Source organism: Varanus komodoensis, unplaced genomic scaffold, assembly GCF_004798865.1.
Source record: "Varanus komodoensis strain SLA01 unplaced genomic scaffold, ASM479886v1 scaffold58, whole genome shotgun sequence".
NCBI lineage: Eukaryota > Metazoa > Chordata > Lepidosauria > Squamata > Varanidae > Varanus > Varanus komodoensis.
The window spans coordinates 54,957-79,033 of NW_025336197.1; the positions used below are offsets into that span (position 1 = coordinate 54,957).

The 24,077-nt window shown below is 37.7% G+C and overlaps 1 protein-coding gene across 1 annotated transcript in view; it reads right to left on the bottom strand.

The window, feature by feature from the left end:
* The window catches only part of RFTN1 (raftlin, lipid raft linker 1), a 97,700-nt gene that overhangs the window by 43,691 nt on the left and 29,932 nt on the right, over positions 1–24,077 (bottom strand). The window contains exons 3-4 of the mRNA XM_044449362.1: positions 17,896–18,082; positions 4,376–4,484 (exon numbers count right to left, since the gene is read on the bottom strand). Coding sequence (XP_044305297.1) covers positions 4,376–4,484; positions 17,896–18,082 — 296 coding nt within the window. The remainder of the gene's footprint in view (positions 1–4,375; positions 4,485–17,895; positions 18,083–24,077) is intronic.

The window sequence follows — 24,077 nt, forward strand, 5'->3', positions numbered from 1 at the left end:
CATACTAATAGCCCATTCAAAGAGGCCAGAATTAGTGTCATCTGTTCAGACTTTTCAGTCCCGACTATTCCGTTGAAGCTGCAGCTTCTGCACAGGTACCCATAGGTAGCGCCTCCAAAGTGCTGCTGGGGCACTTTGAAGAGACTGCCTGTATCAGTTAAAACTGCAATTGTGAAACCTAGCTTGACAGCCTTCTTTCATTATTTTTTTTTTAAAGCAAGCTATGGTGAGCCCAAAATGACACACAATTATGACAAGAGAAGAGAAATTACTCATTCCTCCTGCAATGTCCTATAGGATATTCCCAGGAGTTTTGAGCAGGGAAGAAAGGGCCAATAATAATTCTAGCCCTGATCTTCTGCTGATCTTACCATGGGTTCTCTGCATGACAAGAGACCCACTGTGACTTGTTGCTAGAATGTGTTAGCATGATGTGCAGTTACATAAAAGTAGATTATGTTACATGCCTTTCCCTACAAACCAAACCAGACTTTTAAGTATATGTCCAGTTTACATTTAAGTAGATGCATTACTACAAGGCCTTAAGATCCATTGGTTTGATTTAATGTAATGGTGCTCCTTATAGCCTCCAACCATCAAGATGGTGAATTATATTCTGTAGGACAGCTTTCCCATTTTGATTCCTTCTAGATGTGTTGGACTGCATCTTCCATCATTCCCTGCCAGCAAGTCCATGCCGACTGAGAATGATGTGAGTCCAACACATCTAGGGGGCACCAGGGTGCAAAAGGCTGCCGTAGAGAATTATTGATCAAAACATTTAACTAAAAGGACTATAGAAAGTGTGGTTTTGCCTGCATTTCTAATGAACAAGTATTGTATTAAATTCTTCTTCACTTTCAAACACTCTAGCTCCCTATGTAAAACCTGGATTAAAAGGAAACAACCAGCTAAGCAAACCTGTATTAATATGCATTAATACATATACATATGTATGATACAATAAAACCATGTATTTGCTTAAAAACTTCTTTCTAGTCTTCAGCAAAGGATGGAATGCCGGGGCCATGCACTATACACATTTACACATCTATTTTTACTTTGGTCAGGAAGACAAACCTTAAACAAAAGTCACTGGGACAAAGGATTCCAAAAACAAATCAAATCCCCTAGGAACATTATGGAATACTTTTGCTACGATCATAAGACTGGTATCTCAACAGCAAAATTATACTGCAGGGTAAAAATGAAAACGAGCTTTTAAAAAAAATAATGAAGAACATATGTTCTTCTTCTCACCACAGTGCCTAATGCACAGTATATGCATTTTTCTGAAGTATATGCAATCCTTTGTTTTACATACGCTATCAAAATGTTATTGCCAAGACAACACACACAGTAGGAACACTCCTGTCCTGTATTATCATTTTATTCCAGATTGTATCTATGTCAAGATCCTTAAATAAAGAGATACTGTTTCTTTCTAAAATAAGATTCAAGTTAAATGCTTCAAGGAAGGCCTATATTATAACATGTAAAGCAATGAATATAGAATTGTTCTTCTGTTAAGCCGTTTTGAGAAAAAGACAAATGTTCTGAAGAATAGGATATTTTAAAGAGTTTCAAATCATTAAGATATACAAGACCGTTGGGCAATAAAGGGTGACATCCAATGCTGATGTTCTCAGCCAATCCAATGTGGGAGAAGTATGGAGGCAAGGAGTGGCTCAGCATTCCCTCAAGACACTGATGGATGATTCTGGTGATCTATGTCTTTTGCCTCTGCTCATGAGGAAAAGGGATGAGGCAACCTGCGAATTATTTCTATGATGGAGATGCTTTGCTTCCCCATCCCTTGGGCACCCACTCCCAAAATGGTCTTTGAAGCTGCAGCCAGTACAGAAAGAACCATACCAGCTGTGAGGGTGAAAGAAGGGCCCTCTAAAGACAGGGCTGCCACAGTGACCCTAGGGTTTTTTTTATGAGATTGCAGTGGGGATTACGGTGTTTCCTATGACTGGCCAGACAGCATCTACCAGTCACAGGTTTGTGACCAAATTGCATTACAGTATGGACATTTCAATTTTTTCTGCCTGAAGACCTCATGCAATTTCAGTTATAATTTTCTCCATTTTTAAATAAACAACCTGCTTTAAGACAATTTAAAGTTGCACAAGATGAATTAGGATCTGTTTATCCAAAATTGTGAAAAAATAGGTTGTGCAATGTGATAATAACACATTTCTAGCAGGAATATTATTTTTAAGCCACTGAACAGCAACACATTATTATCACTCAAGCTATGTGCTAAATCTAGTTTCTTGCTGGTTTGGAAGTGAAGAAATAGATGTTTAAACAATTTATCCCAAAGTATGGAACACAAAGAAAGTTTCATAAAAATGACAACTGCAAGTTTAATGAAAAAATGCTTGAGATACAGTAATTTAAAGCTGACTTGAAATATTTTAATAACAATATTTCACAGCACATATTTGTGTTTTGATGAAATATTGTTCACTACAGAATCGATACATATCAAAAAAGCGCTTTCTCGGGTGTTGAAATGCATGCATGTTCCTTGCATTCACCTTGTGTTTTGGTTTTCCAAGAAATTAACCTTTAAGATGTCCACAGACTCATAATAAATGTTCAGTCTTTCGCTAATTAACCTAAAGTTTTTACAGTTAGCTGGAGACTGAAATCAGATCTACCTTCTCCATATAAACCATTGGAGGCAGTGGCGAGTGTTGTTCAAGTTTCACTCAAGTGATGGGTGTCGGGGAGGGATGTAGCTTTTCCTTATAACAACAGTCTCAAGCCCTTTGACCTTCCACCTCTAAATCTGACATTCATTTCATAGTGGCTAGGGTCTTTTCATTATTCAATTCTCATTTTAGTTGCTGTCAAACCCACACAAAGCCCCACACCACACACAACTCAGTAATTCTCAAAGATTAATGTTCCATAGGACTTCAACACACAATTATGATTTCAGTAATCCCTCAAGTGACTGTAAAAAGGCCACAGATGAATTCAAAGGGGGGGAAATCCAAACTTTGTACACACAGAGGAAGCATGTAGCTACAAGAAGAACTAAGGGAAGACCCCCCAGAATATATTAGTAGTTATGTGCAGAATCAAGGGGAAATGGCTACTGATACTTATGCTGATTTGACTACAAAACTGCTTATTAGTCATAGGGGATATTGTTATTGTTCAACACTACAGACGGAGATTTTCAAAGTGTATTTTTGAAACTTGTCAGTTTCTATAGTCATTAATTTGCCACACATAATTAACACATACAAAAATGCTTTTTGTGTTCATGTGTTGAAAACACCTGTTTTTAAAATGATACAGTAAAAATACTAATTGCGATGCTAGCAATTATACTCCTGATTATTAATGCTTTTTGGGAATTAATTTTTATCACAAGCCTCTATTTGATAGAGGCTTTCCAAAGATAGCATGTCTTCAACTGGACAATGAAGCTGTGTCTTATGAGGCAGTCAGTAGTTCATGGGAAGTGCTCCGCAGCAGCTACTTCACCATCAAAACTGCTCTGTTCCTTGTTTGACTGAGGCTGGCTGGGCTGAAGACAGAACATGTGAATGTCAGTCTGAGCGAAAACTTCTCTCAAGTTTGCCTTCAGCTTATTTAAAAGCAGGCACCCATGAAGCAAAACAGTTGGTTTTTCAACCTACCCTGCAACAACTTTGTACATACTTTGCCTGTTTAATTTAATAATGAACCTCTTCAGAGTATTACATATTACAGAAACTTTGGCTAGTGAAGGAAGAAGCCAGGATAGGATTCTACCATGTCCATACAATTGGCTATCAATGGGAGGGGAGAGAATTTAATTTTGGGATACTGTTGATGATGGTTGTTTGGTTTGTATTTACTCGTAATACCTGAACACTGAAGAATTGCTATGGATGGAAGCAAGAAGGGCTCCCAGCAAACCTCATTTTAGGGTGCCCTTCAACAGTCTGGGAAACAGTCTGCTGCAGTGGTGAGTTGTTACCCACATCGCCAGCTAGGGGTAACCATATGCTGTGGGACTCAGAAACTTCATCTAGCATTACATGCTGCTCCCTATTCCATAGCAGTTGGATTGAACAGTTCATAGTCATCATATCAGTCTATCAGCAACATCTGCCTTGGTGCTGCCTTCCTTACATCAAGTTTGGAAGTTCTTAATATAATATATTTTCTTCTTTATTTCAGCTAGTATCTTATGAGTTCTAATTTTCAGGCTTTGTTTAAACAAGACAGGTGACTTACCAGAACGATGATACAATGGTTCCTATAGATTTTTTCCCTGCATTAAGTAAGTGACAGTGTTTTGCTCTTCATAGTTCCAAAACAGATACTTGTTTGGATTATTTTAAGGTGTTTTGATTCTACTTACTTTCTTAATAAGATCTGGCATCTCTGATTTATCTGGAAGGTGATCTGAGGAGAAGCAACTTTCTATCTCTAAAGTATTCCCTTCACTGATAGCATCACTCTTCAAGGATCTGAAAAGAAAAAAAGTAAAGTCTATCAACAGGGAATAACTAGGCACCACAAATTATGAAGTTCTGCACAAAGCTCACACCAAGATTAATCCCAATTCTAGCAATGCTAAACTAGCAATGATATGAAACATGGGCTAATGCAAGAAATTATAGATATCTATATTTTCTTGTAACAAAAAGCTTTTTTTCTGAAATGGAGTGCTAATTAAAACTTGATATTTAAAAACACCACTTAGGGAAGGTATTAGCTATTGGGTGGTAATAATTAAAATCTACTATACTCCTGGATTGTACAAATTCTCTATCTAAAATAATCCAAATTCCTTTTCCATATGCTGATTCATTCTGCCTTCATAAAATGTTAAACCCTTTTCTGGTATATAAGCATCAAGAGGGACATTGTTTAATAAAATATTATCTTGTTTACACATACTGCCTTAAAGCCAGAGCCTTTATTTTTTCACAGCATCAACAATCACCCTTTTTGATTTACCATTCAAGTTGTTTTGAACAGGAAGAAGAGCAAAAGCATGTGGCTACAATTTTGATGAATTGCAAGGCACTGTGCACTTGAGCAAAATAGTAGCTTAATATTAGCTAAATAGCATAGAGACCAAAACATAGTATTTTACTTTTCCAATCCTACTAGTACCAGCTGTCAGGCATTCATATGCCTGCTCACTACAGATGAAAGTATTTCCTTCCCTAGGTATTTCCTAAAGTTCTAACACATTGAGAACTATAAGACTGCATCGCTGAAAAGTGAAAATAACTGTTAAGGCAAGACTGAAGTGTTTCCTGTGAGACACGCATAAAGTTTCTACCCCCAAAAGATAGCACATTTCATTTTACCATACATGTCCTTTACACTGTTAAACCTTTGGGACTGCAAGCAACATGTGACAATTCATGTGTTGACATTAAAAGGAGAGGGTTCAGTTTTCTGCTTTCCAAGGATCCATAAATTCCTGTTTTTGGAGGAAGAATAAAAGTAGTGGATGATAATTTCCTCTTTTCCCATGCCAATTAGCTGTACAGTGAATTGGGGCTACACCCATGGAAAATAATAGTTCTCCAATATCTGGGAAACAGTACATTCTCATTTTCCTTGGGTATATTGAAAAATATTTGATTTTTTTAAAAGGGAAAAAAAGAGAAAGAAGATCTGATAAGGAGTGATTGTTCCCATTTCCCACCAAGATGCAATAAACATTGACATTTTCAATTAGGAATCAATGGAAGGAGATTCCAAATTGACTGCAGGATCAGAATGGGAAGAGACTTCAAAAGTCACCTAGGCAAACCCTGTTCTGAAGTAGGAAACCCATCGGCAATGCATCCTTGATAGCAGTTATCAATCTCTACTTAAAATCTCTACTTAAAATGCCTAACAAAGATGAGTCCACCATTTTCTAAGTAAGCCATCAAACAGCTCGTATCAGCAAGACAGTCTTCTTAACATTTACTTGAAATCCCCTTTAATTTGAACCTGTTGGTTTGGGTTCTACTGCCTGAAGCAACATTTGTCAAATATGACATTCTGGAAGCAAGGATGTGCACTTTTATACTAGTTTACCCTTTTCTATGGTTTTACAGGCTCTGACTACTTTAAAACAAAACAAGCAAGCAAGAGTCCTCAGGTGACTATTTCTCCTTTCCTCATCCATTTCATCACAACTCCCTGACATGTATTTAATATTATTTACATGTAATTCAGTAAACAAATATACAATCATTGCTCATAACCAACCAATATACAAAATCCCATACTAAAATGCTCTGCTGTGTTTACAGTATTAGTAACTATATATATTTGGGGTGCTTTATATATGGAACCAAGGCAATCCAGAGGCCTAGAGGACACCAAAAGACATACTTAGTTTTAATGTGATGGCAGTACATAATTATAACTTCTGAATATTCTTGAAATTTTACAGGAACCAACTGAAAGTGCAAAGTGAGAGGCAAAATAACTCCCCAACAAGAATCTGCTCGACCATTTAAAAGCAAATACATTAATACTTCATCTGTAAATCTTACACTGCATGTGTTAAACAGATCATAAAAAAGTCAATGCAAAACACCTTCAAAAAGCCATATCTATATTCAAAAATGAATCTACAAAACAATTTCATAAAAAGCTTGTCATATAGTGTTTCTGTAGCAGAGGTGGTAAGATCACAGTTTATTTGAATAATTCTGTGAAGCTGTTTCAGGCTTTAAAAATGAAATAACACTTTCAATGTGCCTAGAAGAATGGCTTCTGATATTATGAAATGCAGGGGAAATGGAAGTTCAAGTGTCTCATATTCCTCTATATCATGCCAAAAATAGAACTTTGATATCTTCCCCTAGGATGACACGCACAAGTTCTATTTCAGATGACACAGAGAAGTGCAAAGAATAGGAAGGCTAAGGCACTTGTACTTCCTGTTTCCTATACCATGCTCCATAATGATTGAAGCTGTTCTCTGTTTTAGAGACCTGTGGGTTCTATAATAGTGTTATATATATATTTTTTATAATAGGTTGGCTTGTTTTAATCTCTTTACAGATTGGCTTATAAACTATGAAATAAAAGTGGCAGGAGCTAGATATGGATACTGGTGTAAGTGTACTGTCCTACAAATGACCCTAATTCTACTTCTTTGCTGGTGAAATAAGAGTAATGCTTTTTAAGCAAATGTACTTTAAATAGCATTTTATTCACAAGTTCTGTATACTGCTTTGAGAGCTCATTTTAGCACCAGCCTAACTACGCATCAATCAATAAATATTAGGTGCAAGTATCCGTTATATCTCATATATATGGTTTCTCCCTCTATACCTCCTCTACCTACATATGGATTATGGTACTTTTGGGGCCTTTATGTAGGGCTGCCTCTGAAATCAGTTCAGAAGCATCAACTGGTGCAGAACTGATCTGGTAGAATGCTCATAAGGGCAGAAGCTCTGATCATATTACACCAATTGTATGCCAATTTGTGTTGGCTGACTATTCATTTTTAGGCTCAATTTAAAGTGCTGCAAATTGACCTTTAAAGCTTTTAATGGTTTGAAATCCAGTTTCTTGAAGGATCACCTGCTATGAGCAACCTAAGAGGCCCTGCTTTCTGGGCCACCATCAAGAACTATTAGAATGGTGTGTGCTAGTGATAGGGCCTTTTCCACAATGGCCCCCACTGCAATGCCTCCCTTGCAAAGTATAAATGGATCTTTAAGTAACAATTTTTAAATGGGTTTGAAAACTTTTAAAAATTTGAACTCTGTTAATTTCATGCTCATTTGTTGTTCCAGCTACTGCTGCTGCTAATTATTTAAGTTCTTGTTTTAACTGTATTTCCCCTGCTATTGTATTATGTATTTATCTTTGTAAAAGTTTATCCTGAAATATACCACCATAAATTCCAGTGAAAACTCAGCTTATACCCCCCTCTTCTCACTAAATATATGAGTGTGCAGTTTCTTATATACTGAACAGGATTACTATTTTAACACATCAGTAGATGATTATTTTTTACTGTCTCATGAGAGTTCTACCCTACTGATGATGTGTTATGCAGAGTCGGATCAAATTATTCCCGTAGCCCATTGCTGTCATCTTTGACTGGCAGGAGTTTTTCAGGCTCTAATGAGGAATGCTTCTCCTGCCATAAACAATATTCTTTCAGCTGCAAATGCCAGGGGCTGAACCAAAAGCATTGAACATCAGGGCACTTTATCACATGAATAGCCTGCTTTCTACTAAAAAAAAATCACTGCCAGGTACACAAGTATTTTATCCCCATAATACCCTTTTGAGCAAAGAGACAGTGAATTGCCAAGGCTGTCTATGGGGTTTTATAGCTGGGGTGGATTCTCACATATTTCTGATTTATTAGTATTATTTATATACAGGTTCTTAGTTGAAACAAATCTCAAAGCAGTTTACAAAAGAATAAAAACAAACAAGCCCCCCCCCCCCCCCCCCCCCTCCAAACACACGTACACAAACATGTCATAGGCCGGTACAAAAAAAGCTCACAGCTGAGGGAACGGGAAAGTAAACACACACCTTTTCAAAAGGCCCTAAAACATGCCATCATTGAAGCTAGGCATACCTCAAATGGGGAATCATTCCACAAGATGGACACTACTACAGAGAAGGCCTGTTTCCTTGTTGTTGCCAAATGAACATCCATAGACTATGATGCAAAGAGGGCCACTTGTGAAAAATCACAGCAGCCTGGAGGGTTGGTATAGGGGCAGACATTCCTCATGGCAAACTCATATGGAGTTGCACAGTGCTTTGTACACTAATACCAACACTTTCAACTTAATTCAGTAGCAAACTGGCTGCCGATGTAGATCCTTTAGCACAGGTACCTTGGTGAATAAACTGGATACTGAATTCCTTAATAGCAGCAGCTTCCAAACCAGCCTTAAGGGCTGCTCCAAAAAGAGTACAGGACCTCAATCCAAACTCAAGGTTACCGAAGCACAGAACATAAGAACGAGGTCATTCCTGTTTAGAAACAGGTACAGTTAGTTTAGCACCCAAGGATTTTAGTAGGTGTTCCTATCCACCTGGGCCTCCAATGATAGTCATGGGCCCAGGAACACCTCCAAACCTAATCATTCAGGGGAAATTGTGAGCTCCTGGGAACCACACTTCCACAGTGCTGCCATCGTTTAGGATTCAGAGTCAGCTTCTTGGCCCTCATGTAAGTCACCACTGTGTTACAGCATCAGTCTAGGTTATGCAAGGTGTCTCCTGATTCAGAGGTAGTGGAGAAAGTGTTGGGTGCTATCTGTGTACTGATGGTACCTCACACCTCAAATCCTTGAACTACTACATCCAGAAGCTTTATACAGATATAAAATAACACTGGGAAGAAGATGGTATGCTGAGGCACCCTACAGCAAAACTTCCATGAAGTAGACATTCAGTTCCCCAACACCATTCTGCGGAACACCAGCACCATCACAAAATAGATGCACTCATATCACAAGACCCCTGAGCTACATGTGATCTGGAAGACCTGGAGCAGTGACCTTTATTTGGAGAAACAAGTATAAATCAGGTACACATACATCAGATTGAAAAGTACAAGAATAGCAATTGATTAACACTGGATTTTGAAAATTCAATTTAAAAATTGGAAAGAGGAAGGACTATAAAATACAAAACAATTTAACAGCATAAAAGTATTGAAAGTCCTTCAATGACTTGTACTGAAATTGTTCTCACATAAGTAAATTTGAAATAATCCATACAGACCAACCAAGACATGCAAAACACATGAAGGATAATCAGAGAACAAGATGACAGGGAGAGGTGGCTGTAATGCCTTTCTCATCTTCTAAATAATATTCTACTAAGCCTATTTCCTTCTCTGTAATAGATAACATGCCCTTAGTTTTCTTATCCTGGCTCACATATTGGAAGCCAATCAGCTTGCAAAGGAGACATCCATTGCAATAAGCTGCCACCCACTAGCAATTCCTCTTTTGCAAGGGGCTTTCCTGAAAGTGTGAATCAGTTCTGTCATGTGAGAATCACTGCGAACAAACAATCCCAAGACTAAACCTCACTTCTACATCTTTCTTATAGTTGTCACAAAAAATCCCCTCCTTACACTTCTGAATTTTGCTCATCTTGGTTTAGTATTTATGTCTTAATTAAAGTATTTCTTAGAATTCAAGCCTGCCTCAGTTCAAGTCCTTTCCTGTACATTTAAGTGCTATTTCTAGGCATACATAAAACAATGAGACACTCTTATATGCAAAGTAATGAAAAGATAATGAGTAATGATCAATGAGCCAGTTTTGGTGCAACCCTTTGTGGCTTTATCTCTATGAAATGGTCAGTCCAACTGTAGTAGGCAATCTCATCTTTCCATCTAAAGGCATATTTTCCTAAATTTTCCTAAAGCTGCTTTGTTCATGAGACTGCATTGGTTTGCTCATAGTTTCACACTTCTAAAACAGATGTTGTCAGCTTTTTCTTTTTCTTTTTTGGTTAAGGAAACCTTCCAACATGTGTTATTCTGTCACTACTACTCCCCCTCTCCCCCAACAAAATAAAAACTAATTAATTTAACAATTACAAGAAGTTGTATTAAATAATTATACATTGGCTATAACTCAAATCTTGAACCATCAGAAAAATAAGAACATTCATAAATGTAAGAGTTTATTACTTGTAGGTTTTTCATGTGGATCTTGAGCTTGAGGAATGACCAGGGGTGTGAGTGGAGAATGACTGATGTAGGGGAGTTATAATATTTTGCAGAATCCCTAGAGAATCTTCATGGACATTTTCAACACTAAAGTATGATCATCATGATACTAAGATAAAAGCCAAGGTCAAACGCCATTCTGCCATATTTAAGTGCATATTTTCATGAGGTACTAAGATACAAGGTTGTGGTTGGTTGTGGTTGAGAGGATGTGATTTGCTAAGCATGTGTATTTTTTGCTCCACTAAAAAAAAAATTAAAAATTAAGGAAATGGTGTTTTTTGTAACAAGATAGTTGTTTCCAGGGTTAGAAGTTTTGCATATGGTGATATTCTAGTGAGTACCTGACCCATTCTAAGAGGAACTGAATGCATTCAAGCTGCATGAATTAATTCTTAAGAAATCAGAAAGACCCATGCTGGATCAGACTAAAGGGTTATCTAATCCCGCATTTTGTTTTACAGTGGCCAACCGGAAACCTTAAAGGCAACCTAAAATATAATTTAAATAAAATAAAATTCAGGAAGCCCAATAGCACCCACCTCCCCATGTTCTCCAAAAACAGGTAGTGGGAGACATACTGTCTCAGATATTTGAGGTAATATATAGATATCAGGTATAAACGGCAACCACTGTCCTGAATTTCCCACCATTCAGCTCCCTTCCTAGTGATCCTTTTTTTTTTTTTACCAATCTGTTTAGAAATGTCACCACTTAGGACACAAAACAGCACCACGTAGGACACAAAACAGTATCCTAAGCAAGATTATTCAAGAAAGCCCTTGCTATCCTGTGTCTCAACTGAAATCACATAGGTCTTTTCAAGCCTGCCAATCTCTACTAAGTTTCTGTGTCTTCATCTTTTCTTCCTATTCTTGTAGTTGATCATACATACATGATAGGAAAAGAAAGCCTGATTTATCCTCAGATTCAGCTAGTAATGCCTCAACATGATTACTATTCACAGGGCAGATTAAGTAGTGCATTATAACATGTGACTGCTCCATTTCTGATTTCATGTAATGGCTTTTTGCCCATAAGTGTCCCCATGTCAAAAGCTTCTGTATCACAAAAATGTTCTTTCTACTAAATTAGCTTTCTATGTGGGGCAATTATTTTGTGGAACACTTTCAAAAATCAATCTCCAATGTGAATTATAGGATAGTATCTGAAAGAACCACACCAAGTCAGCAACTCCACAGCTAAACTAACTCTAGTAACAGTTGTCCAAGACGAAAAATATTGCTTTGTTAAATCACCATCTGTCACATTATAATAAGCTGCAACAAAAACCAAAATACCAATGCCAGCACATATTAATTCAAGTGTTACATTTTACACACACACACACACACACACACACTTACATGCCTTTAAAAGAAAACCAAACCATTCTGATACTGTATAAAACATGATGGGTGAAATGAACAAAAGTATCACTATATACAAGAGAACAAGATTAAAAACAAATAATTATTGGTGAAGAATTCAAAGAATGTTACAATATACAGGGAAGATTTAAAACAACAGCTGTGTCATGCCACAGAAGTACAGGGTAAAAGCTATTTATAACACAATAACCAATCCTTAATCTTTATGACATGCAACTTCTGCTAATGAATTTGCACTTACTCCTGATCTTCTAGTAATCTTACACTTTTTTATATACTAGATGAAAATTCTCACTAGCTGCAACACTTCAGTAAAATATAAAAACTAGACATTTTATTTCCACATAGTTGTCTGGTCATTAGCAGCCCCATTTTTGATCAAACATTTCGATTAAGGACTAAAACTGAAGGTACTCTCTTCTGTTTAATATAATCCTTGATGATCACAGCTATTTACCATAAATTTGTATTACATAAATTTATTGTATTTATATTACACAAAACCCAAACAGTAATAAATCTCAAACTGCATCACTTCAACAGACAAAAGACTGATAATGATCTCACATACACAGGTGTCTAAATGCTATCCACTTCTGTTTTATTTTTTATTACATTTATATACTGCCCAACAGCCCAAAGGCTCTCCGGGCAGTTCACAAGATTAATGGTTATGTCACCTCCCCTCTCATTTATGACAGCAGCCATCTACTTAATGTGTGAACTTTGGCTGGTAGTTTGCTACAGTTACCCACTTTCCTTTGATTCTTTAATGGAACACTGAAGAATTGGATACTTCTTTTATACATTGACCCAGTTCACATGATCTCCACAACTTAAAGAAGCTATAGTGGCTTGTTTAACCCATGGTGAATATGTGAACCAGGCTACCTCTCATATGGTTATTTTTTCCATTGGTAACACAACCGTGAAAAACATCCACCTATGTGGGTTCACTGTGATAACAAGGTTAACAGCCAGGGAGACTACTTATGAATCAGGATCTGATAACTGCTCTTGCTAACTATGATGCCAGAACAACTAACATGAACTGAAGACCTTTTATATCCTGTTGCTGGCATAAGAAATGATCAGGGGGAAAACAGTAACCACATGAGGAAGAGAACAGCTGAAGAGGGAGACATGTTAGTGACTGGAACAAACCTCGAGATTTAACATTTGCAGACATTTTGAAGCCTTGAAAAAACCCCCAGAGGTGGTGTAGAAAACAAATTTGGGGAAAAGGGGGAGAAAGAAGCAGCACTTCTATTTTTCCTACTCTTACAGGCATAAAGGCACTTGACTGTTTTAGGATAGACTTTGCCAGCTTAGGAGAGATCTATGCTACATCCTCTTTCATTTATGAGGGAATACAATCATAGGAAAAAGGAGGCATAGAAATATAATCAATAATAAATAAATAAATAGCATTTATGCAAGATGCATCCATCACAGCTGGGGCATGAGCTAATGAACACAACACAGTATTGAGAACATGATCCTGTGTCACATACAAATGCAACTGCCGGAGATGTCAGAGGGGTTGGAAAAAGAATGTGTTTTTCAAAAAATGGCCCTTTCAGGTTCATTTGCTTTTCGTGTTTTTCAGTTCAAGTAGTTTTGTAATGCTACAAAGGAGTGAAAGGGTGAAAATATTTAGGAAAGGGAAAAGTAACTGGCAGGTGTTCCTTTCCTCTAGCATACAAATTATTCAGAAGAAGAAAGGGTGTTGTTGCATGTTCCTGCCCTCCCAATCCCCACAGGGTGACACCAGTGGGACCAGCACCCAAAAGCAAGCAAGTACAACCTCCTCCTGTGCAGAATTTCCCACAAGTTCACTCCATTGATGTCAAGTTATTTTACTTGTAAGGGCATTGAAAATAATCTGATTTACTTCTGCATAAACATGCATAATTGTTTTTCAAGTAAAAGGACTTAAGGAGGCAATTCTATTTTCCAAGGTGAGGGGAAGATGTATTTGCAAGTCAGAGAAAGAAAGATGCTGAAGGGAGCCAAGAGAGGCAGGAAAGCAAGGGAAGCCTCTCTCAGTTGCTGTTAAAATACATCCTTTTCCTCCCACAATGCAACAGCCCCCTGAAATCCTTCCTCCAGCCCCAGAACAGTACCACAAATTTAACACAAATATATATCTTGAAAAAGATATGAAAAGGCTGTGATGTAACAGGTCTGAGGAAATCCAGGATAAACAGGCAGAAATAGTGTAAAAGGAGAGGTTGGGCTGAGCATCATGTGACATGCTACTGAGACACCAATAAAAACGTTTAGTGTAGATACCCCTGGTGTCCTCCAGGTATTATGGATTTCTGCTCCCATCAGCCTCAGGCAGCATACCCAAGGTATAAGGATTCTGGGCACTGTAGTACAAGACATCTACAGGGTACCAGATATGGGAGGACTGCTTTAGGGCAGTATTTATGTTCCTATAGTTGCATTATGTATAACTTCTGTTGTTCATAAAATTATCATTCCACTTAATAAAATTTAAAAGTAAACTTAGTAAATTTGTGATTATTCTCTGAATAAAATTTGCCTTTAAATTCACTATACTAAAGATGATAACTTTATGAGGAACCAAGATATACGTTACATATGTTAAGCCCCCATTTAATGTTTTGCCAGAGGAAACAACAACATACTTCAAGAGCTGGAAGAAAAGTGAGAATGCAGCACAGCATCTGTTTCTATTTGCAAAGAAGTTTAGGGGAATTCCTGCACCTGTTTCTGTTTGTGAGGTAGAGCACATGGAAATCTGGTCTGAAGGAAAAACCCTCAAGATTTTATTGGGAAAGTTCAGAAACTGTAAGCAAGGATATTTAATTTAAGAACCTGGAGGAAACAATACTATGGCTCCTAGACAGCATCTCAGGGGCTATAGGATGCCTTGGAATCCTCAGTCCAAGGTCTGAGAAATACTCCAGCCTCATAGTGGGGAATCAGAGAACCCTCATCTTTCCTCATAGCTGGCTCAGAAAGAACCATGATAACCATCCTCCAAAACTGAAAAAGGAAAAGGAGGCATTTCAGAGGGCAGGAATGGGAAGAGGCTCAAGAGGACAGGAACTGAGGTATCCTGAAGCCTCCTCAGACTCTTCCTCTTCCCCTCTAAAATGCCCCAGCTAGAGTGAAAAATGTTGTTCCCTCTAGATAAGGTGGCTCCAAGCCTTCAGATTTATGGAATTACAGACATGAAGGCTGCAACCCACAGGCCTGTGCCCTTAAGCAATTTCATCTTAAAATGGTGCATACAAGAGGAAGGGTCTTTTCGGCTGTGACACTTCATCTATAGAATCAGCTCCCCAGGAAGATACGCCTGGCACCAACATTATATATGTTTCAATGCCAGGTTAAAACTTTATTTTCTTGCCATATCAACTGTTGATGTTATTAGTTGGCTTTCCATTGGCTTTTATTCTATTTTGGCACATGGGGAATAGTTACTATGCATTGCTTTGTTTATTGGTTGATTGCACATGTCTCTTGATTTTTATAGTCATGCAGATATTTTACGACAGGCGTGTCTGTTCTAAATGTACTTGTAAATTGAGTGATATAGGGTATATTTTTAATTATATTCTGTACACTGTTCTGAAAGAACTGTTAAACAGTATTAGAAATGCTTTAAACAAACATGTTTGAATAGTGACATTTCATTTTTTTAATTTAATTTCTATTAATTAACTTCTTACTTTTTGTACAGGTGGTCTCTAGTAGTTCTGCAAGTCTCATTCCTATGCCCTAAGAACCAGGCTACTGACCTTTTTTTAGGTAAAAAGTGTTTATTCAAGAGCCAGCAGTTAAAAGAATGCATTGCTAAGGCAGTATTTCCTAGTGGTAAGATGCAATTAGTGCTAAGAAGCTGCCTAGATAATCCATCTGGATTAGTGGGTGGCATACAAATTCAAAAATAAATGAATAAATAAAATAATTAAGAACTTTATTAAAAACTGTGTTATTGAATTCTATTGACCCAAGCCTCAAAGTTAATTTTGTTGAAGAGGTGGGATAACTTACAAGCTGTTTCATTGCATCTGGCAACAGCTGCCAAATAAACTTCAGTGGTTGTTTTTTTTTAGGGGGGGGCTTGGGGCGTTTATATTCAAACTACATTACTTGAGTGCTACAGCATCTAACATGAACAAGCCCAGAAACACAAGTATCTGTTGACTGATTGATTGATTGGATCTATATCCCACCCCATTAGCCAGCAAGGCTTTCTGGGTAGGTTACAAGATCATGGAATATATAATGTACACCATAAAATAACTTTTATTAAATTAACAATTAATATAAGAGTAAATTCCAAATAGTCTAACAACAAAATACGATTAAAAACTTCAGATCAACTTTGCCAATAAAGATATAATAAAAGGCAAAACAGCAAGATATAAAATAAGATGTAAAATGTTGTAAAACCTTAAAATTATCTTAATTAAAATATCAGGTAAATAAAAAGGTCTTTGCCTGATGCTGGAAAGAATAAAGAAAAGACATCAGGTGAACCTCATTAGTGAAGTGATTCTATAGTCTGGGTGCCACTACCAAGAAGCTCCTCCTTGGAGCAACCCTACTTATTTCCTGGAGAGGGGGCTGCCTTATTCTGGACCGACTGAAGTTTCTGGACCATCTTCAATGGAAGCCCAATATAGAGAAAATTGCAATAATCCAGATGAGAGGTTACCAGAATGTGAATAACTGTTGCAAGGTTCTGTATGTCCAGATAGTGGGATAGCTGTGGAAAAGCATGGCAAGCAACCACTCTTGTATACTCTCTGTGCATCTCGGAGGGTGGGATTTTCCCTTCATCTTGGAAAGGAGAAAAGCTGATTCCTCTTCCTAAACCTTTGGAGTATATGCAAATGATTCAGAGGAAGGGTGAGCCTTTCACCATGCTGTCCAGGAGAAATTCAAGCAGCAAACTCTCTCAAGCGTAAAAGAAAAAGTTCGTCCTGCCACTGGCCCCCAGGGAAAAGCTACCTAAATTTCATGGTGGGTTGTGGAGATATTCAGAAGTGACATGATACTAGAGTCCCTGCACTCACATTTCAACCAGTGTGAAATGCAAAACTAACCATCACTCTGAATCCCCTACTCATGGCTAAAAGACTTGTAGACCCTGCAAGGACAAATTGCTTCGAACTACCACCATAGTTAAATGGGAAATATTTATTCTGGTCAGTGATCTTCCATGTCCAGTGAAATTTCACCAATTCTGATTTATTTTAAGCAAACAAACAATACAGTTTCTCATCCTCTTAGAACACTGGCTATATTCAAATATACTGCTCATCCATAATGAAGAGAAATGAAGGCAAACATCCACACCCTGCTTGTTTCAACGTCTCAATAGTGTGCTGTAAAATTATTTTATGGGTGCAGGACATGAAGTCCAGTACAAATATGCATTTATATTCCATTTAATAGCACTCTGTGAAGGCAAATAGGAATATTGCTACTTGGCTCTTCAAACTGCATATAACAAAACAATTCTAATAAAGAATACAAAAATGAGCCATCCTCCCAAACTTCTGCCCGGGATTGCTTGTTTCCTGGTGACAGTCTGTTCCAAAATATGAAACACATTTTAGCTTGCTATCCTCAGACACTGCTGCCAAGCTGCAGATGGATCATAAACATGCAAAACATACTAGGCCTATAAAAAATCCAAGCCACGCACCACAAATATTAACATGACACTGCTATAATTTCCTGATCTAGGTCAAATCTCAGCAGGAAATCTCATTGTCTATTTTTATTCCCAATTCACGAGAACAGCTTTACCTTTCTGTTTTCTTGATCAGCACAGCCCTGAAGATTTGTGCCTGGGGAGTCTTCTCATTCTCATTAGTGGGCTGCACAAAGGGATGGACAGCCGCCAACATGAAGCCCTGTTGGTACCATTCTTGCAGCTGGGAGGGAAGATCATGCAAGGAGGAGAGCCTGATTGCTGATGATCCTGGTAGCTCTGCTGGGAATAAGACAGAGAGAGGGAGAGACTAATCAATAAACCCAAAGTGTTGGGTGAAGGTTAACCGTTTAAACATCTACTCCTCACTGATAACAAAAGGGCCTCACATAGTTCTGTAAAGTTGCTGCATACTTCCCTTGATTTAATTTTCTTTGCTTTTGTAACTTACTGAAAAAATATGTGTACACCTAAAAGGACACATAAGGCAGCAAAACCTATAACCACAAGTAATGTCAATATTTTAAATTACTGAATTCCTGTCTTTTCCCTAATCAACACCCACATTTCAGACTACAATGCAATTATTTTTGGGCAAGTTCAGAACAAAGCTAAAGTCTGAATATGCAAATATAAGCAAATAGTCCCAGAGAACTCATGGGAGCTTACAATCAAAGACACTTCATGAATACCCCACTCTACACACACACACACGGGGGGGGGGGGGATTTTTGCCATCTATCCAGCTCTGCAAGTGTTGACTCCATTTCACAGCTTTTGCATCTAATTTCTTTCCCACTTGGGAGAAATTCATACTGCTTTAGATCCTGATCTTCAGAGATATTCAGTGTGTCTCGGTTCCATTAAGCATCAAGCAAGAATAAGAGCTTGCTGAAGATACTGAGGTCCTTCATACAAGCTTTTGGATGTAAAACTCTATGGAATATACTCCGTATGAAAGATAACACACACTGAAAAAATTATTTATTCTGCTGCATTTCCCTCAAGAATATAAGGCTACCGCTTTTTGAATAATGAAAGAAGTTATCACAAAACCTAATAAATATTCAGAAACTAATAATAAAAGGCATAATTTAAATAATAATAGGAGATGAAGTTGCTACCCTATATTCCTGCTACAGTTTCTCTTAACCTGCAAGAACTATATTGAAAGAATATACAATGGAGCTTCTGATTGAGGAAAGCAGGTCACACAATATTTTTATTTCTTTAAACAAAGAGAAAGAAACTCAAGAAATGCATATATTGATACATGATGCATCTCATATTTCTATCACAGCATACAAATTAAGTAAAATTCACAACAAAAACACTATGCAATGTAATACAATGCATATACTGAAAATAATATAATGCATATACTGAAAAATAAATAGAAATAACCAAGCAAGCTGTCAATCAGACTATGTACCAAGCATACAAAGCATTTTAAAAAATATATACTGAAGATATTTACCTTAAGGAAATAAACCATGCCTTTTGTGTTTAGTATTAGCCCATTTAAGAGCTGTTTTTTGTTTGTTTTTTTAAGTGAGCCTATCTGCTGGAATTACTACAGTGGATGACACTCTATTAACTCCTTGGGATTTTAACCATGACATGGCAGGCCATCATCTCCCACCTGCTGGTATGCCATGAGATCACTCAGGGGAGCAGAATGGAGATGGCAAGAAAATGAGCAACCTCTCTCCTGGAATCAGTGGTCGCATAGGAATGGGCTCGGGCTGCAGAGACTCTTGTGAGAAAGGCCAACTGAGAGGCAATGGCTACCTTGACACCCACCCTCCTATGTCATCACTCACTTTTTCCCCCCTGTGCAGAAATAGGTACAATGCTTCAGGCCTTATGTACACAGAAAGTGACTTGACAAAAGCTTACCAGAGCCTGCTATTACAAGCACAGGAGAACTGGCAGACCTCCTTCCTGCCCTGTATGTATCACAGGCAGAACAAGGAAGCGGCCTGGCCTGTGCCTTCAGGTGCCTGCTCCTGGAGAGTAGCTAGCGTTCTGAAAGCCTGACTGGACAAACATTTGGAAAAGATGAGGCCCATGGGACAGAGGATGCCCTCCCCTGACCTAAGTATTACTTGTAAGGCATTGCTGTGCAGTTTTGTTCAAATGCTGGCATAGCAATGCCTCAGAAAAAGTAGGGTAAAGAAAGGAATGGGGAGAAAAAGAAAAGTATGAAGTGGGAGAAGGAAAATGGCAGGGGATGTTGCAAAGGTTCTACAGCTTTAAATCCACTGCCAATAAGAGCTATGATATTAGATTTGAAAACACGTGATATAGTAGCACATAAAAGCTGCAATAGGAAAAGTAATTCTAAAGACAGAGTTCTGAGGAAAAAAATGTCAGGACAATGATTAGGGAGTGTTCCACACATGAGAATTAAAATTTGGAGTATTTTGGCACCAGGTCCTGGCTTGGGCCTGCTCTTCTCCAACAGCCACACCAACTTCTCACAATCATGAGGCCCTCTCCTTTATACTGGAATACCCCTCAAATGACCAAGGTCAGCAGAAATAACAGGACAATCTATCATGGGTAACTAGCCAAAGTCAGTTGTTGCGCAATTTGACAACACATGGTTTTTCCAGGGGTTGTTTATATGATGTGTTGCTCATATTGACCAAAAAATTCCAGTTTATACATTCATTGTTCAGGAGTTGGACTCAATGGTCTAACAGGCCCCTTCCAACTCTACTATTCTGTGTTTATATATTATTATGGTTCATCATATTGCGTGAATCCTTGTGTGAATGCTGGGATCAGCTAGCAAGGTGCACAAGAGCAGCTAACTATTCTGCAGCTCTTTGTGTTCTTACCCAAGCCGTGCAGTGTCTGTCCTGCTTGAGGAAGGGCCCAATGTCTACATGGAACTTCAGAACAACAACAGCTGATTCACACATTTTTTTGGTCCCAGGAAATTGCACAAGTGTGTGTGTATAATTTTTATTATAACTATTTTTGATAGTGTTTCATAAGTGTGTTCCTACATCCAACATATGTAGTCTTGCCTGGTCAATTGCCATATTTAAGGGCTGAGAAGTAAATGGAGGGGAAGTCTGCAACAATTTAAGGGCTAGGAAGGAAATGGAGAGGAAATTTTGTGCATCTGCCATTACTGCTTTGAAAAGGATCCCCTCAAAATAGCGGGAGAAGTAAGAGATTAAAGCTAGCTGGTGCAATTACCATTTTATCTCAAAGTTTTAAGCTTAATTTAATAACAATATTCCTATGGTCCTTCTGACAACCATTTTCAAGCTCTGCCAAGACATGATAAATTCTTGTTCATTAACCAGTAATCTGTGTGTTCATCCTGTAGAAAGCTAGCAATGTAAAGATGCATTAGGCCTCATGGTCATAAATTAAGTTTAGCATAGAACTCCCTCCCTAAGATGCAATGTTTTTGCAAAATGCTACATTTTATCAAGACAGTTTATTATTCCAAATAAATTAATGTGAGATCAATGTATCAAATTTTCATCACATTTCTTCCACATGTATGTATCCTGAATGTCTCTCTCATTTTTGTCCATTGGCCCAAACAACTCACAATTTTATTTGCTGTCATTTCTTCATAGTCATGTACAGGAACATTTGAGTTACCACACTCATGTGCAATTATTCAGAAGCAATGAAATTTCATTACTGCAGACTTAAGCATATATAATATAATAGTCTTTCCATGCACCTGCCTATGCTGAATTACAAAACCATCCAAGTTTGAGAAAATTTGGAGAGAGAGGTACAACGGCGTACACAATCCTAAGTCTGTACAAAGTCATCTTACTGGCTTAACATCCATATACATTGCTCTTGACATGAAAGATACAATCCTTCTCCTAAGCATTCTACCTCTATTGAATTGATTAAAAAAAGACTGAGCACATGACGAAAAGTGGTATCCACAAAACTTGTTGTGAGAAACTCTCACCTTAGAAATTTAGGTACTTCCGAAAAGAGATGCTCAGGTAAATTAATTCTGACTAATCCACTGAACCAGAACAGAATTCCATGCAGCCAGGCTTTAGGATTCAATATCGAGAATAGGTAATTCAGTGAACATTATATCTTCCTGGAATCCAGTTAATTGCCATTCTATAAGAAGGAAATGAATGGCACTGCAGTAAAGTAAGCAATGTTTAAAAAGGCTGTCATGTTACAAAGTATAATGAATGTAGGCCTCCACCCACAGGCTCAGCTCCAACCCAAAGTACCATGTCCCTAAATGAACAGTTTTAGTTAAGCTCCGATTAGGGACTTTTGTCTTTCTATTTGTCTGTGCCACTGGATTCCAGCTTTGCATTAAAATATGAACGTACCTGTCATGGGGTGGCAGAGCTAAAAAATAACAGGGTCTTTAAAGTAACACACCAAAATTAGCTTAAATTAATAACATTAATATGGCATGTAGTTGTTTTCTAAAGCATTTGGCAGTGCTGCTGCTGTTAGCTTTAGGTTAGTAGGTGATTTAGTTAGTAGGTTAATGTCTTCTTAAAGTTCAGAGAATCTTGTGAAATGAGTCACAAAACTGTCTGGAGGCATATCATGATTCTATCTCGTTAAAAATAATCAGGCTTTGGTTCAGTAACTTGAAAAGAAATCAATTAGGGAACAAGGGGCACAGAGGGGGCGGAAATAGCATACATACATGAAGAGATAGACAAACCACAAGATGCTGCAGTGCTTGACAAGCTTTAGCTGGAAAAAAAGTAGAGCAAAGCACCTCAACAATTATTCAAATGTCTGACACATTCTGGATTAGAAAAAAGGCAGCTGAGACATTGCTCTAGAGCCTTGGGCAGAACCAGACAAGAATGCATATGACCAGGGCAAGATACTCTGGCTCTGACCTAATCTTCTACCCCCACCAGGTGTAAATTTCTACTCTGTTTGAAAGCAACAAGGTCTTGAGGATCTAGTACTTCTCCTCCATTGGGTGGCCATCATGGAGATTCTCTAGTTTGTGAACTTGGATCTCTCAAGTACCAACTCTAACAAACTATAGACTCCTGTGTGGGGGGACACCATCTCCGGGTAATCTAAGAACCTTTGCATTATAATTGATAAAGCATGCAAGATTAAAGGGATAGTCTATCCTTAGCACCATATACCAATCCACAGAGCTGAAGTTTCTCAAAACACATTAGCTCCAATGCACTGGAAAACATACAAAATGGTGACCAGGATGCCAACACAAAACTAAATAAAACAGAAATCTTGTGGTAGACTGGAGTGGGGGGAAGGAGCTGAATACTGCTGATGCTAATGGGGAGTTTTACCCTGAAAATCTATTAGATGATGTTCTCTCCCCCTGGAGAAATTTGATGAAATAGTGCCCCCTCATTCTCTGCTCAGAAATATGCAGAGAATATCAAGAGGCCATTTGCACACAACTTGACAACCCCAATAATCTGGGATGCCACATTTAAGATCTATATCTGTTGATTACTCCTCAAAATCCTCTATCACCATCCTGTGAATTTCTCTCTTTTTCATCAGAGAGTCAGACCATAACAGAATACAAAGTTAAAATCAGTTCTCAGGCTGGAATAATAATGCAAGGACAGCTTTGTTCTGAATGTAGTTCGTAACTCAATGCAGTTATGAGATATTTTTAATATTTTGTGCTACAGCCAGCCCCTCTCCCAATTTTACTGTAAATGCCTGTGCCCAGGGCCTACTGACAAATAAACCACAAACAATTTGTGAAACAACAGCCAAAGTGATTACATACTAAATTAATGAGTATGCATCTACCAAAAACAAAAACCTTATGTCTGAGCTGAGGTATCAAACAAGCTCTTTGGAATGTGAATACCATCAAGTAAATATAATTGTCTTTTGGAAAACAGATAGGAAATGAGAAAAGTTTACATAAAGTTTTGTGCAACTATAGCCTCAAAGTGACAACTAAGATCCAAAGGAGAAAAAAAGGCAAGTAAATATTTTAGATTTTTCTCTTGATGAATTATGCTAAGTGATACTCTCAGCTCTTTGGAAGAGTATAATAAATGATTATTAATTTAAACAAATTAGTAATAATTATGTAAGACAAATCTGAAATTTCTACAAAGGCAGATTTCTCATACTTACTTTTATTATAGTAGTTAAACCTTGAAGGAGAATAAAAAAGATATTGAAAAGTATGAATTCCAGTAGGAGTTCTGAACAGCTTTTGAATGCATCAGAACATTCATCATTATTAGAATCTAGAGCATTGTTAATTATTTGACAATACAGTTAAATTGCC